The 15,452-nt window shown below is 64.7% G+C and overlaps 3 protein-coding genes across 3 annotated transcripts; all 3 read right to left on the bottom strand.

The window, feature by feature from the left end:
* Window positions 1-64: 64 nt before the first annotated feature.
* Window positions 65-2,540, bottom strand: CYC1 (cytochrome c1). Its single transcript, XM_074824395.1, is given in 8 exon segments — window positions 65-369; window positions 488-588; window positions 665-701; window positions 703-826; window positions 956-1,113; window positions 1,205-1,331; window positions 1,427-1,620; window positions 2,374-2,540. Coding segments are annotated over 8 exon segments (945 nt in total). The 5' UTR covers window positions 2,473-2,540; the 3' UTR covers window positions 65-264.
* Window positions 2,541-3,021: 481 nt separating this feature from the next.
* On the bottom strand, window positions 3,022-12,628 carry GPAA1 (glycosylphosphatidylinositol anchor attachment 1). Its single transcript, XM_074824126.1, has 13 exons — window positions 11,492-12,628; window positions 10,877-10,986; window positions 10,609-10,788; window positions 9,825-9,936; window positions 9,086-9,233; window positions 8,495-8,596; window positions 8,203-8,399; window positions 7,430-7,626; window positions 6,556-6,709; window positions 6,390-6,473; window positions 6,111-6,307; window positions 4,520-4,690; window positions 3,022-3,833 (listed from the first exon to the last, which is right to left on the bottom strand). Exons 1-13 carry the CDS (start codon window positions 12,623-12,625, stop codon window positions 3,590-3,592), a joined length of 3,030 nt encoding a protein of 1,009 aa, XP_074680227.1. The 5' UTR covers window positions 12,626-12,628; the 3' UTR covers window positions 3,022-3,589.
* Window positions 12,629-12,678: 50 nt separating this feature from the next.
* On the bottom strand, window positions 12,679-15,451 carry EXOSC4 (exosome component 4). Its single transcript, XM_074824257.1, is given in 4 exon segments — window positions 12,679-13,098; window positions 13,197-13,403; window positions 15,282-15,424; window positions 15,427-15,451. Coding segments are annotated over 4 exon segments (735 nt in total). The 3' UTR covers window positions 12,679-12,738.
* Window position 15,452: the final 1 nt, after the last annotated feature.

Raw genomic sequence — 15,452 nt, 5'->3', positions numbered from 1 at the left:
CAAAACGAGCGGGGGCCATCGGCCCCTTCCCGACCCCCCCACAGACCACACCAACGTTTTCCCCTTCAACAACCCAATTTTTATTTCCGCTCCCCCCCACACCCCCACCCGGAGCTCAGGCGCCGCGCCGCCCCCCCCCCCCCCGCCCCCCCCGGGGTGGGGGTTCGATGTTAAATAAGGAGCTGGGGTGGGGGGGTGCCAGGGGTTGTGCGTGGCCCAGGCGGTGCAGCTGGGGTGGGGGCACCCCCCCTTTGCCCCCCCCAACTATTTGGGGGGCCGGTAGATCATTTTTCTGCTCTTCAGGACGGACCATTTGTGGCGCTTCATGTAGTAGATGAGGGGGATGAGGAGCCCCGAGATCATCAGCATCTGCGGGGGGGGGAGGAGGGAGTCGAGCTCTGCCCCACGGTGTTTTGGGGGTGGGGGGGGGGGACCACAGAGGGGGCACTGCCAGCCCCCCCCCGAGCCCCCCAGGGCAAACACCCACCTTCAGCCCCATCCGTTTGCGCTGGTCGTGCTCCGGCTCGGCCGCCCACCGCAGGAAGGTGCAGACGTCCTTGGCGATCTGGGACATGGTGGCCGGCGTGCCTGGGGGGGCAACGGGGGGGCTGAGCGCCCCCAGAACCACTCCCCACCCCTCCCTGCAGGACAGGGCCCCTCTTACCGTCATCAAATTCCAGGATCTCGTTGTAGATGGGGGGGGGCCATGCCGATGGCCTGCCCGGGGAAGTAGGGGTTGTAGTGCAGCCCCTCGCGCAGCGTCACGCCGGCGGGGGGGTCGCAGTAGCCGGTGAGGAGGGAGAACACGTAATCCTCGCCCCCGTGCCTGCGCCGGGGGGCAAGGGGGGGTCAGCAGGGACCCCCCCAGCTCCTCCTCCCCTCGGTGAGGGACCCTGAGCCCCCGCGGGGGTCCAGGATGCGCCACACCGTGTCCCCCCCAGCCCCGAGTGCTCACCGGGCGTTGACGATGTAGCTGAGGTCGGGGGGCAGCGCCCCGTTGTTGGCAGCTCGCGCCGCCTCGGCGTTGGGGTATGGTTTGGGGAAATAATCGGAGATTTTCCCGGGGCGGGTGAACATCTCCCCGTTCTCATCCGGGCCGTCCAGCACGTCCACCTGCGCCGGGGAGGGGAGAGCGGCTGTGAGCTGGGTGGGGCGCGGCGGCGCTGGGGGGGGGGGGGCGCGGGGGGCGCGGTGGGGGTGTCACCTCCTCGGCCAGCGCCTTGGCCTCCTCCTCGGTGTGGGTGACGCCGATGAGGTTGCGGTAGGCCAGGTACTCCATGCTGTGGCACGCCGAGCACACCTGCTTGTACACCTGGAACCCGCGCCGCAGGCTGCGGGGAGGAAGAGGAGGATGAGGAGGTGCCACGTCCCGGTCCTCTGCCCGCCCCCCCCCCCCCCGGCTTCCCCTGGCCACCCCCGGCGGTACCTGCTGTGGTCGAGGGCAGCCAGGGCTCCGCCGTGGCTCCAGGGGAAGCGTGGCGGGTGCATCTCCAGCTCGCCCGCGGCCAGGGGCCAGCGCAGGGCCAGCGCCAGGCTGCCCCCCCCCGCCACCAGCACCCCCAGGGCCGCCAGCGCCGCCTTCCCCCCACGGGAGAGGCCGCCGAAGGACGACATGGCAGCCTGGGGGGGGGCACGGGGCGGGGGGGCAGACACACAGACAGACAGACAGACACAGGCGTCAGGGTCCCCGCAGGGATGGGGGGGATCTGGGGAGCAGTGAGGGGGGGGGATGGGGCCCGGGGTGGGGGGCACCGAGCTGGACCGGGGGCACCGGGGGCACCTGACAGGGAATTGGGGGACTGGGGGGAAGAGGCTGGGCCCGGGGGCGGGGAACCAGGGGACCGGGAAGGACGTGGGGGACCGGGGGTACCAAGAAGAGCCGGGGGGGGACCGGGGGCACCTGACAGGGCGTTAGGGGGGACCAGGGGCAAGAGACTGGGGTGGGGGAGGCACCGGGGGCACCATGCAGCGATGGGGGTGGGCACCGGACATGACATGGGGGGAACCGGGGGCAAGTGGCTGAGGCCGGGGGCACCGGGCAGGACATGGAGGGGGCACCGAGCAGGGCCGGGGAGATGGAAACCGGGGACACCGGACGAGGTGGGGAGGGGACCGGGGCGAGGAACCGGGGGCACCGGGCAGCGATGGGGGCACCGGGCTGGGCTGGTGGGGGAGACCGGGGGCACCCGACAGGACACGGCAGGGACCGGGGGCAAGAGGCTGGGCCGCGGGGGGAACCGGGGGCAGCTGCCAGTGCCTGGGGGAACCGGACAGGACGGGGGAGCCGCGGGCACCGGGCAGGCCCGGGGGGGCGGGACGGGGCTCCCCGGGCCGGGCAGAGCGGGCGGGGCTGCGGGGGGGTCCCGGTCTCACCGGGGCGGGCGCGCCGGGCCCCCGCGGCAGCAGGAAGCGGCCGTGGGGCCGCAGCGGGAGGTGCCGCAGCCGGAGGTTCCGCACCGCCACCGCCGCCATCGCTCCGCTGCTCCCGGCGGCGCCGCGCCGAGGTCGAGGGGACGCCGAGGGGCCGCCTCGGACGTGACGTCACCCGCCGCCGGACGCGACGTCACCCGCCGCCGGAAGTAACGTGACGTCACGGACACACACTCCGACACCCGCCCCCCAATTCATCAGACAAAACCGGCTCCGCTCCCGTCCGGGCTCCGCTTTTATTGCAGCGCTGCGGCCCCCCCGGACAGAGCGGGAAGGGGGAAAGGGGGGAGCCCCCGGTACAGCCTGAGGAGCCCCCAAACCCCCCCGGACAGACCGTGGGGAGACCCCCCCGGACAGACTGGGGCGGGGGGAGGAGAGAGAGACCCCGCCGTACAGACTGGGGAACCCCCAAAGCCCCCCGTACAGCCGGGGCGGGGGGGAGAAAGAGAGAGACACCCCCCCCCGCCCCCCCGTATAGACCATGCGGAGACCCCCGGACAGCCCAGGAGAGGGGGGAGGAGAGAGAGACCCCCCCTGTCCAGACCAGGGAGCCCCCGACCCCGCCCCACAGCCCCCCCTGCACCCCCACCCTGGGGTTCCCCCCCCGCAGCCCCCCCCCAGGGCAGGACCCACTGCCACCCCCACAGGGGGGCTCAGCCCAGGCTGGTGTCCCTGTTCCGTGGGGGCTGGGGGTGTCACCGCTGGCAGGATCCTGGGGGTGGGGTCTGTCCGTGGGTCCATCTGTGGGTCTGTCCGTGGGTCCGTCCCCGTTTGGGGGTGCAGGGGGCCCTCACTTCCAGAAGAGCCCGTTCCAGGGCAGCAGCCAGAGGGGTGAGAGCAGAGAGTGAGGAAGAGGAAGGGCAGGAGCCGTGTGTCTGTCCATATGTGTGTCTGTCCATCCGTGGGTCCGTCCGTGGGTCCACATCCATGGATCTGTCCATGGGTCTGTCCGTGGGTCTGTCCCCGTTTGGGGGTGTGGGGGTCCCTCACTTCCAGAAGAGCCCGTTCCAGAGCAGCAGCCAGAGGGGTGAGAGCAAAGGGCAAGGAAGAGGAAGGGCAGGAGCTGTGTGTCTGTCCATGTGCCCATCCATGGGTCTGTCCGTGGGTCTGTCCGTGGGTCCGTCCGTGGGTCCGTCCCCATTCAGGGGCGCGGGGCCCCTCACTTCCAGAAGAGCACGTTCCAGAGCAGCAGCCAGGCGGGGTAGGCGCAGAGGGCGAGGAAGGGGAAGGGCAGGGCCCCGTAGAGGTGGTGCTGCAGCAGCCCCTCGCCCACGGCCGCCAGGAAGAGCTGCCAGCCCTCGCCCGCCGCCGCCGGCGCCTCCACCAGCTCCCGCTGCAGGAAGATGCCCAGCAGCAGCGTGGCCGCCGGCGTGGCCAGCACCAGCAGCGCCGCCAGCAGCACCCTGCGGGCCAGCGGCCGGCCTCAGTGGGCAACCGGGAGACACACCCCCCCCACACCCCCCCCCAGTATCGCCACACCCCGCAGGAGACACCCCCCCGCATCCCCCCAGCATCCTCACGTCATGGGGAGAGCCCTGAGTGTTCCCCTGGCACCCCCTCTGCCCCAGGAACAGGCCCCCCAGTATCTCCCCACCCCACAGTGAGACCCCCCCATCATCCCCCCGGCACCCCCCCACCCCAGGAAGAGCCCCCCGTGTCCCCCCAGCATCCCCCCAGGATTCTCACGTCATGGGGAGAGACCCCGCGGCAGCCCCCCAGCATCTCCCCACCTCAGAGAGAGGCCCCCTGGGTGTCCCCCCACCCCATGGAGAGCCCCCCCCAGCATCCCCACACCCTGGAGAGAGACCCCCCCAGTGTCCCCCCAGCCTGGGGAGAGCCCCCCCAGTGTCCCCCCAGCCTGGGGAGAGCCCCCCCAGCATCCCCCCACCCTGGGGAGAGCCCTGAGTGTCCCCCAGCATCCCCAAAGCCCAGGGAGAGCCCCCCCAGTGTCCCCCCACCCTGGGAAGAGCCCCCCGTATCCCTCCAGCATCCTCCCACCCCCACGAGAGCCCCCACCATCCCCCCAGGAGAGCCCCCAGCATCCCCACTAGAGGGGGGGGGGAGGCAGAGACACCCCGTCCCCGCTGACCTGGGCCCGTTGGGCTGGACAGCGGCAGCGGCGGGGACCATGGTGGCGGCGAGGAGGAAGCCGAGGGAGAAGTTGAGGAGCGCGAGGCAGCCGAGCTGCAGCGCCAGGTACAGCAGCGCCAGCAGCTTCAGCGTCATCCAGCCCCGGTCGCTGCCAGCGCCCGCCAGCACCCTGGGGGGGGGACAGACATGCTCAGCACTGTGGCCACAGCACCCCCCAGCTCCCCATGGCACCATGTGGCACCCCCCAGCTCCCCATGACACCCCGCAGCACCCCCCGGCACCTCCTGGCACCCCCCACCTCCCCACAGCACCTCGTGGCACCCCACGGTTCCCCCTGGCACCCTGTGGCACCCCGCAACACCCCCCAGCACCTCCCAGCACCCCGTGAATCCTCACAGCACCCCCCAGCTCCCCACAGCATCTCACGGCACCTTGTGGCACCCCACGGTTCCCCCTGGCACCCTGCAACACCCCACAGCACCCCACAGCACCTCCCAGCACCCCGAGACTCCCCACAGCACCCCCCGGCTCCCCACAGCACCCTGTGGCACCCCTCAGCTCCCCATGGCACCCCACAGCGCCCCACGACTCCCCACAGCACCTCCTGGCACCCCGAAGCACCCCCCAGCTCCCCACAGCTCTCCCCGGCACCCTGCAGCACCCCACAGCGCCCCCCAGCTCCTCATGGCACCCCCGGCACCCCCCTGCAAGGCCTCAAATCGTCACGGCCCGACGGAGAAACGGGGGCCGCGGCGGTTGGGGTGAGGGTGGGGGGGGAACTGCCAAGGGGCGCCCGGCTCCGCTGCCCTTCGCCGAATTGCTGGGGGATGGGGGCAGAGGGTGGCGGGGTGGGGGCAGAGGCTGGGGGGGGGACGCCCGCGCTCCCATTTATGACAATAACCCCCAAGAAAAGGGAAAAGATCGGCAAGAGGGAACCACCCGGCGCCGCTGGAGCTAACGGGGGTGATTGCCCCAAAACCAGGAAAAGGCGAAGGGCTGAGGCGGGAACACCCCCCCTCGTCTCGTCTGCAAACGGTGAGCTGAAGGGGCGACAGAGAAGAGTGCTGGGGTGCACCCCCACCCGAGACACCGCTGAGCCTGGGGTGGGCATCGGCTTCCCCCGACTCTCTCTCCCTTTCTTCCCCTTTTCCTTCCCCTTTCCCTTTTTCCTTCCCCTTTCCCCTTTTTCTTTCCCTCTTCCCGTCCCTTTCTCACACACCACGTATCACCCTTTCCCAAGTTCAAGTTCTTTCTCCCCCCAGTAAAACATTTCACCTGGTCCTTCGGCGTCATTTCACCTTAACCCAACCCCAGGGGATCACAACACCTTTACAACCCCCTGGGCTCCGGGTGTGGGTCATACCCCCCCCAACTCCCTGTCACCCGTGGGTGCTGTGGGGCAGCACCCACCCCCCTCCAGAGTACCTGTGGGTGCTGTGGGGCAGCGCCAACACCCCCCCCGCAGTACCCGTGGGTGCTGTGGGGCAGCGCCAACACCCCCCCCATCACCTGTGGGTGCTGTGTGGCAGCGCCCACCCCCCCGCAGTACCTGTGGGTGCTGTGGGGTAGCGCCCACCCCCCCGCAGTACCTGTGGGTGCTGTGGGGCAGCGCCATGCCGGCGACGTAGATGGCGATGGCGGTGAGGACGACGGCCTCGGCCTCAGAGACGGGGAAGTGCTGGGTGGCCACGCGCTGCCCCAGCACGGGCAGGCAGTAGAGCGCCAGCCCGGCCGCCTGGCAGATGAGCAGCGGCGGCACCAGCGCCAGCAAACCGGGCCGGGAGTCCTGCCGGAAAAAAGGGAGGAGGATGAGGAGGACGGTAGGAGCGGGGAGGGGAGGAAGGAGGGGATGAGGGGAGGGCCCCCACCTCGGCGGCCGCCCGGTCACCATCCCAGGGCCGCTCGGCGCTGCCTGTCTCGCACTTGCTCAGCTTCAACCAGAGGTCCAGGGCGTGGGGGTGGGTCAGGGAAAGGAGCCGAGCCGAGCGCCTTGGGCCGCCCCTCGCCCGCCTCCCGGCCCCCCAGAAAGGATATCTTGAGGATGAGGACGAGGAGGAGGAAGCCGAAGGCTGGCATGTAGATGCCGATGGAGACGAAGCGGGACAGGGAGGGTAGGAGGTAGAAGAAATAGGACTGGTGCAGCCGCTCCAGGAGGTTGTTGAGTTTCCGGAACATCCCCTCCAGCGTCCTGCGGGCACGGGAGAATTTTAAATACAACCTCTGGTACATTTGAAATAAGATTTTAAGGCCCAGTGAAACGTGCTCAGGGCGTCGCTATCCTGTGACATTCCCAAGGCAACCAGAACGCTGCTCAACAGGCCTGAAAAGTGTTCTGAGCCTGCTGCTTGGATAGTCCCAGCCCAAGGCTGGTTTAAAACCCCATCAAGCTGATCCTACAGAGGCAGTTTTAACAAAGGATGGTTAATTGACCAAACACTGGGGTTTTGCCACATTAAGAGAATTCAGTATCTGGAAAGCGCTCGCTCTAGCTAAGCCTTTCATAGAACATCTTCAGTGTTTGCTCAGAATTGGGCGAGATGAAAACTAGTGAAAAAAAAGATGAAGAAGATGATGACCTGAAAGATGACCCTGAAACTGAAGCGAGGATTGGAACCAGAAGAGAATTTGGCTGAGACAGGGGTTGTAGTGAATTTTAATAAGTGATGAGAATCAAAGGTTGAGTGAAAACTTACAAAGACTTTGGACTTAGGTAACAGATTTAGAAATAGTGTATGAACTGTGCGAGGCCTTCGGGCATTGGCCACTCACTGCGGTGTTGGCCCAACTCTGAGTGTTAATAAAGCAAACCCAGAGATACCCCCCGTCTGGGGAAATTCTTTAACAGAGGGCAAGGTGGGGGGGGCTGCACCCCCCAAGAACCCCCACCCCAAAGTGGCCCCACACTCACTTGCCCACGGTGGTCATGTCGTACTTGTACTGCCGGAAGCTGTTGATGCCGCGCAGGGTGATGGCCTCGATGCGGTAGCGGAGGAAGAGCCCGTGGTCGCCGCGGGGCCGCCCTGAGGCCTGGGCCAGCACCATCAGCAGCAGCGTCTGCAGGCTGTGGGCGTAGGCAGGCAGCGAGTCCCAGTCCGAGCGCGGCAGCTGCGGGAAGAGTCAGGGGGAAAAAAAAAACCCTGGAGCTCCCCGAGTCCAAGCGCCCCCCCGGCACTGCCCAGGCCCCCACTAACCCACATCCCCCCGCGCGGCTGTTAAACCCCTCCCGGGCTGGCGACTCCCCCGCTGCCCCGGGCAGCCAGTTCTGCCACTCGACGACCCTTTCGCTGGAGAAATTGTTCCCAACGTCCCACCTAAACCTCCCCCGGCGGCGCCACGTCAGGCCGGTTCCTCCCGGCACCGGGGAGAAGGGACCGACCCCCCCCTCGCTCCAAGCTCCTGTCAGGCAGTTGCAGAGAGCGACGAGGTCTCCCCTGAGCCCCCTTTTCTTCAGGCTGAGCCCCCCCAGCTCCCCCCTCTCAGGACTTGTGCTCCAGCCCCTTCCCCGGCTCCGCTGCCCTTTGGACGCACTCCAGCCCCTCCGTGTCTTTCCCGGAGCGAGGGGCCCAAAACCAAACCCGGGGTTCGAGGGGGACGAGCCCTGCCTGGGTCCTGCTGGCCACGCGCTCTCCGACACCAGCTGGGGATGCCGGTGGCCACTGTCCAGCCCTGTGAGCGACTCACCTTGCCCTGGATGGTGCAGAGCAGCCCGTTTTTCTGGCAGAAGGCGTGGAAGAGGTTGAGGAGGTCGAGGTTGGGCAGCTGCCCGTTCAGCCCCTCCACCGCCACGTCAAAGCTGGTCACCACGTCGCTGCTCAGCTCCAGCGAAATGGCCGCCTGGATGGCGCCCGCCCGGCCCAGCGTCCCCGAGGAACGAACCTCTGCGGGCAGCGGCATGGTCACACCGCGACAGCCACCACAACAGTCACATCACGATGGTGCCACCATGACGGTCACCCCCCGGCCCCCGCCTCACCGGTGACGTTGACGTCGTGGTAGGCCTCCAGCCAGGCCTCCATGCCCAGCAGGTCGTGCTCGTTCACCAGGAAGATGATGTCCTTGGCCCAGTAGATCTGGCCTAAAGGGAACGGGGGGAGGACGCGGGAGCAACGGACCGGCTCTGGCAGAGCCCGGCACGGCCATGGGAAGGCTCAAAAGCCCAGTCCGTGCCCAGTCCCTGCTCCAACAGATTCTACTCCCTGTCCCAGCACAGCCCAGTCCCAGCCCCAGTCCCTGTCCAGTCCCTGCCCCAACAGAGCTCAGTCCCAGCCCCAGCATGGCCCAGTCCCTGTCCAGTCCCTGCCCCAACAGAGCCCAGTCCCGGCCCCAGTACGGCCCAGTCCTGGTGCCACCCCCCAGAAAAGCCAGTGCCCCCTGGGGGTGCAGGCACCCATCACTCCCACCCCTCCCATCCCCATGCCAGGGCCCTGCCCAGGAGCTTGGACACTCTTTACCCCGTGAGACCCCCTCGGGCATCACTCCCCAACCCCAGAACCCCCCAAAACAGCGCTGGGCTGCGGGAGGGGGGCACCGAGCCCCCCCCCATGCCCCCGACCCGGGGACTCACCTCGGAAGTAGGCGGCGAGGGCCAGCATGAGCCCCACGGCCTGGTTGTTGTGGGGCCCCTCAGTGCAGGGAACGCTCAGCACCAGTGACTCGGTGCTGGCGGCGCGCGGGGCCCGCAGGATCCCGTACACGTTGGTGCCCTTCACCATCTGCGGGAAACGAGGAAGGCTCAGGGTTACGGGGTGGTCTCGGCTTGATTAACTTTCTACTAAATAAATTGCTTCATGCCTGTAACCACACTGCGCTGCAGCGGGGCATTTTTTTGCTTTTGTTTCCCTTCCCCCCCCCCCCCCCCCTCGCTACACACCTGAACATTGATTCTTATAGCTGCTGCTACTGTTTTGGTAGGCATAACAAAAAAATGATTTGTGAAATACTCTTTTAGAAGCCTGTAGAAGTAATCACTTGAGAAAAGCCAACAAGATTTGACCCTTCTGAAGTGATGGCGTTACACTAATATTTTGTGTTCGTTGCAAAAGGATTACAGAAAGGAATTCTGTCTGCCCTAAAGCTGGGGGGGAAAGGGAGAAAGCTGCGGTGCATATTGCAGCTGAAATATCTCGTAAAACCGGGAACTAGAAAGAACACAGTTTGTTAACGTGAGTCCTTCTGAGCTACAGCAGAGAAGTGGGGATCAAGGCACCCAGGTAAGAGGGTGTCAGTAACTCGCTTTTGTCCTGGGTCTCCACTTTTAACTGTTTTACTGGTTTTGGATTTAGAGGGAGGAAATCGGGCCTCACATATCGCTCGCGGGTCTCGTCGGGGAAGGGCAGGGTGCGGGCGAAGGGCTGCCGGTGCACCTCCAGCCCCAGGCTCCACATCGTCTTCTCCAGCCAAGCCACCGGCATTCCCCTGCGGAGACGGGGGCTCGTGTCAGCCATAGCATGGCCAGCAGGGACAGGGGAGAGGTCTTACCCCTGGGGAGGCCACCCCTCAATTCCTGGGTTCAGTTTTGGGCCCCTCACTCCAAAAAGGCCCTTGAATGACTCGAGCGTGTCCAGAGAAGGGCAACGGAGCTGGTGCAGGGTCTGGAGCACAGGTGTGATGGGGAGCGGCTGAGGGAACTGGGGGGGTTTAGTGTGGAGAAGAGGAGGCTGAGGGGAGACCTCCTGGCCCTCTGCAACTGCCTGAAAGGAGGGTGCAGAGAGGGGGGCTGAGTCTCTTGAGCCAAGGAACCAGCGGCAGGCCAAGAGGGAATGGCCTCAAGCTGCGCCAGGGCAGGGTCAGACTGGCTCTTAGGAAGGATTTCTTTGCAGAAGGGGTTGTTGGGCGTTGGAATGGGCTGCCCAGGGCAGGGGGGGAGTCCCCATCCCTGGAGGGGTTGATGAGTCGGGTTGAGCCAGCGCTGAGGGATCTGGTGGAGTTGGGAACGGTCAGGGTGAGGTTCATGGTTGGACTGGAAGAGCTTCAAGGGTTTTTCCAACCCAGATGATTCTGCGAACCCCACAGAATCACAGAATCAACCCCACACCAGCCTCCCCACCCCTCCAAACCAAGCAGCACCCCCCACTTCCCAGCTCTCACCCCACTTTCTTCTTGTGGCCGGCGAACTCCCGGGCATAGGAGAGGGCCCTCTCGCCGAAGAGGAACTGCTCCTCCACCATGGTGGAGCCCATGGCGTTCTCTGACATGTAGGTGCGGGGGGCCAGGGGCTGGAAGGCCAAGGCCAGGAACCAGCCCAGCCCCATCACGTAGCTCAGGGCGCTGCAGGAGGGAAAACGGGGTGTCAGGGCGTGGGCTACAGGGTGGGGAGGGGGCACCCAGCCCCATGGAGGGGCCCCCCGGCACTCACCAGAGCGGGGTGTTGAGGCGCAGAACGAGGCGGGACAGCGCCCGCCGGCAGTGGGGGTCCGACAGCAGCCCCATGGCGGGGGGCGGGGGGGGGGGGGTGTTGAACTCGGGCTGTTTTGGGGGGGGAACGGGGTCCCCCGGGCATGAGGGGGGCTGGTCCCACGGGCCCCCCTCACTGGGGCTGCCCACGGCTTCACCTGCGCGCCCCCCCAGGCACCCACGGCCCCCGATGCACCCCACGGGCCTGGCCCCAAACCTGGCCCTGCCCCCCCCACCCCCCCCAGCCCCTTACCCACCTCACGCGCACCCCCCAGCCCCATCCCTGCCCCACATCCCCCCCCCCAGCCCCTTCCCTGCCCCACAGACCCCCCACAACCCCCTCCCACACGCCGACCCAGCCCCCCCCACCCCCTTAACCCACCCCACAGGCTCCCCATGGCCCGTCCTTGCCCCACACACCCCCCAGCCCCGTCCCACAGCCCCACAACGCGCCCCCACAGCTCCCTACACGCCCCCCCCCCGGCACCCCACGGCCCTGTCCCTGCGTCCCCCAAACCCGACGGCCGCTGTACCCCCCCCAGCCCCCCATTCCTGCCCCCCGCACCCCCGTCCCCACCTCCCGGTCCCGCCGCCCGCCCAGGCCGCTCAATCGCCGGCGGAACGGGTCAGGCCGGGGGGCGGAGCCCAGAGACATCGACGGGCACCGCCCGCCCCGCTCTGCGCATGCGCCGGCGGGCAGGAGTGTGCAAGGGAGTGTAAAGGGGGTGCAAGGGGGTGACGAGTGTGTGCAAGGGGGTTGGGAGGGTCTCTGACCTGGGGGGCAACAGGGGCGTGTAAGGGGCTCTGCAGCGGGAGGGGGTGTGCGGAGGGGTCGGGGGGTGTGCAAGGGGCTGCATGAGGGGGTGAGTGTGCAAGGGGACTCTGCAATGGGGCAGCACAGTGGGGGTGCGTTTGGGTGTGCAAGGAGGGGTGTGATGAGGGCAGGCGTGCAAGGGGGTGGGTGTGCAAGAGGCCACCTAGCAGGGGGCAGGTGTGCAAGGGGGTGCGTGCAAAGAGGGGGTAGGCAGAGGGGTCCGGGTGAGTGTGCAAAGCACTGTGTGAGGGCAGTGGGTTTGGGCGTGCAAAGGGCCATGTGAGGGGGTGAGTGTTCAAGGGGGGGTGCGTGTGCAAGAGGGCGGCGCAGTGGGGGTGCGTTTGGGGGTGCAAGGGAGGTGTGATGAGGGCAGGTGTACAAGGTGGTGGGTGTGCAAAGAGGGGGTGTGGTATGGCACATGGTGCGGTGCACAGCACATGGTGTGACACACGGTTCCGGTGCATGGTGTGGCACGCTGCACACGGTGCTGGCACAGGGCACACAGTTCTGGCACACGTATGGCACACGGTGCTGGCAGAGGGCACATGGTTCCAGCACACGGTTCCAGCACATGTATGACACACATATGACACATGGTGCTGGCACAGGGCACACTGTTCTGCACATGGTACATGGTTCCAGCACATGTATAGAACATGTGTGGCACACAGTGCTGGCACAGGACACACGGTTCTGGCACACGTATGGCACATGGTGCTGGCACAGGGCACATGGCTCCAGCACACGTATGGCACACAGTGCTGGCACACGGTGCTGGCACAGGGCACACGGTTCTGGCACACGTATGGCACATGTTTCCGGCACAGGGCACATGATTCTGGCACATGGTTCCAGCACACAGCTCCAGCACGCATATGACATGCAGTTCTGGCACATGGTTCCGGCACACGGCTCCGGCACGCCTATGACACAGGGCTGTGGCACACAGCTGCGGCACACCAGATGTTTATTGCGAGGGGCGTGGGGCTGGCGGGCAGCGTCGCGCCGTCTCAGTCCCCCAGCAGCGCGGTGACCTCGCGTAGCCGCTCCCGCACCACGCGGTCCAGCACGGCGTGCAGCGCGTGGCACGCCGCCCCGGCCGCCTCCAGCGCCGCCTCCAGCCGCTCCTGGTGCAGGCGGGCGCTGAGCTGCAGCAGGGCGATGTGCCCGGCCGCCGGCAGCAGCGCCAGCACCAGCTGCGGGCCCCCCGCCGCCTCCTCGGGCGAGCTCAGGTCGGCCAGGGGGGTGTCCTCGGCCAGCCCGGCCGAGCTGGCGCAGACGTAGTCGCGCATGGGGATGCCGGCGTCCATCACCGCCAGCGTGGCCGCGTTCACGCCGGCGCAGTAGTTCCCGCCGTCGGCTTGGAGGATCTGGGGGAAGCGCGGCGGTGAGGCGGGGGCCGTGCCGGGACCCCCCCGCGCCCCGCTTTCCCCTCGCCGTGTGTCTCTGCCCCCCCCATCCCCGTCACCTGGACGTAGATGTCAATTTGGGAGCGGGGGTAGAGCTGGGTGAGGATGGCGGCCTCGAAGGTCTGCCGCAGGAGCAGGGCCAGCTCGCCCGCCTGCCTGTCGCCGTGGGGCCGCCGGCGCCGCTCGCCTGTGCTGAAGGTGGCCATGCTGTAGCGGCAGTTCACCAGCGCCCGGTCAGGCAGCGCCTTGCTGCGGGGGCCGCGGATCTGGAGCAGGAAGCCAAAACGTCTCGCTAACTTTTTGGTCTTTATTTTTTTTCGTCTCGCTAAAAATTTCTTTTTAGCGAGAATAAATTAAGGCAGTGCCAATGCGGCTTCTGGTGCGTGCAGACACTGCTGAAGGTTGGTGCTTTCGTGAAGAAGAAACGGGTTTGAAGATAAGACAGTAATAAATAAAAGAATGAGAGCCTAAGACAGTAATAAATAAAAAAATTAGAGCCTAAAACACTAATAAAAGAATTAGAGCCTAAAACAGTAATAAATAAAAGAATTAGAGCCTAAAATAATAATAAATAAAAGAATTAGAGCCTGAAACATTAATAAATAAAAGAATTAGAGCCTAAAGCAATAATAAATAAAACAATTAGAGCCTATTCTGGAAGGTAACAGGGACAAGGATGGGACAAATGAAAACAAACCAGCTCAAGACACAACTCAGCTGCACAACACCTCCTAACAGGCTTTTGTGAGCGTAAATGGAACAAGCTTTTAGAAAACTCTTTTTCTTTTAGGGTATTATTAATGGGAGGAATAATTAATAAATATTGTTTCATAGATTTAATTGCTAGAGCACAGTTGCTCCAGGAACAACACTGACAGTTCAATAAGGAACGAGCTTTTAGGAAACTCTCTTAGGATATTATTAGTAGCAGGAATAATTAATAAATATTGTTTTATAGATTTAACTAATTACAGGTGCTCTAAGAACAGCACGACGCTGCTCGTGTGTCCCCTGCACAGCCCCTCCTCGGGGCTGGCTGAGCCCCAGCCCAGCTCAATCACCCAAATTAATCTCAGGTGTTAAGTGGAGACACAACAAAAGGTGAGAAATAAGCGATGAACTGGGGTCAGCAACTCAGGGAGGGAGGGAATGAGGAGCTAAAGGTAGAGGAAGTGTGTGTGAAATAGACCATTCTGAGCCTTTTGGGGAAGTCTGAAGGTGAATTCGATGCGGATTTGTAACCCTGATGAGCCAAGACTGCCCCAGTGAGCAGCGGCTCAGGGCTGGGGCAGAGCGACGGGAACGAGCTGGAACTGTGGGACAGAACGGACTTTGAAACCGGGGAGAATTAAGAGCTGAGAGTTCCTGGGAAAACACCAAAGACTTTTTGTATCGCGTGTTGTTACGTACAACCACATGTACAGAATATATATATATATATATATATATAAAATGTATCTACAGCTTTCTGTTAGTCCTGGCCACTCGCTGCGGGATTGGCCCCAACTCCAAGTTGTTAATAAAGCAAACCCAGAGACACCCCCAGCCTGGTGAAGGTCGTTAACAGTGAGCGTGTGTGAGCCCTCGGACCAACCAGCAGACACAGTGGGGTGACTACCAACAACTCCCAGGGACACCGCGAGACCACCACCCAGCAAGAACAGCGCACGTGTAATGAGGATGCAGATATTGTAATTAGTTCCAGAAAATCTAACACATATGTAACTCATTTCTTGGAAAAGTTATTAACGTGTATGATCTCACTGTATATGAGCTGCCACTTACAGATCCAGGGTGCGCTCGCTTTTCCACAGAATCACCTTAGTTGGAAAGCCCTCGAAGCTCCTCCAGCCCAACCATGAACCTCACCCTGACCGTTCCCAACTCCACCAGATCCCTCAGCGCTGGCTCAACCCGACTCTTAAACACACGAAGCTATTTTGTGAAGCGTGTGCGCCCAGCGCTGCAGTAAAGAACGCCTGCTTCCTAAAACTCCAAAAGGAGTCTTTAGAGAGTTACTCTGCCGCGCTTTTACGGTCGCAGAGGAACGGGGATCCATTGGGGGGGTCCGGACAGCCGCCACCGCGGTAGGCCACAAGCTCGGCCTAAGCGGAGCCCAGGCCCCGGCACCCGCCGCCGCTCACCTCGTGGGGGCCGTAGACGACAGCCAGCGCCTTAGTGTTGCCCTGCTCGATGTAGGCCGAGCCGTCGGCCTGCGTGAAGACGCCCATGCGGGCTCGGACCTTGCGGAGCTCGGCGGGACGCCGCCCGTCCGCCCGGTACCCTCGTCCGACAGCAACTCGGCCGCCGCCATC

Source organism: Strix aluco, chromosome 1, assembly GCF_031877795.1.
Source record: "Strix aluco isolate bStrAlu1 chromosome 1, bStrAlu1.hap1, whole genome shotgun sequence".
In the NCBI taxonomy this organism is placed as follows: Eukaryota; Metazoa; Chordata; class Aves; order Strigiformes; family Strigidae; genus Strix; species Strix aluco.
Note: the sequence above shows the minus strand (reverse complement) of the source record. Positions and strands in the feature narration are given on the sequence as shown.

Bases quoted from the DNA above. Each gene is read 5' to 3' on its own strand.
- GPAA1 (XM_074824126.1), bottom strand. From the start codon at position 12,625: ATGTGCCAGAACTGCATGTCATATGCGTGCTGGAGCTGTGTGCTGGAA. The intron at 8,597-9,085 runs GTGAGTCCCCGG...CGTTCCCTTTAG, and splicing joins CCTCGCCGCCTACTTCCGAG to GCCAGATCTACTGGGCCAAG. The intron at 4,691-6,110 runs GTACTGCGGGGG...TCCCCCCCCCAG, and splicing joins CTGCCCCACAGCACCCACAG to GGTGCTGGCGGGCGCTGGCA.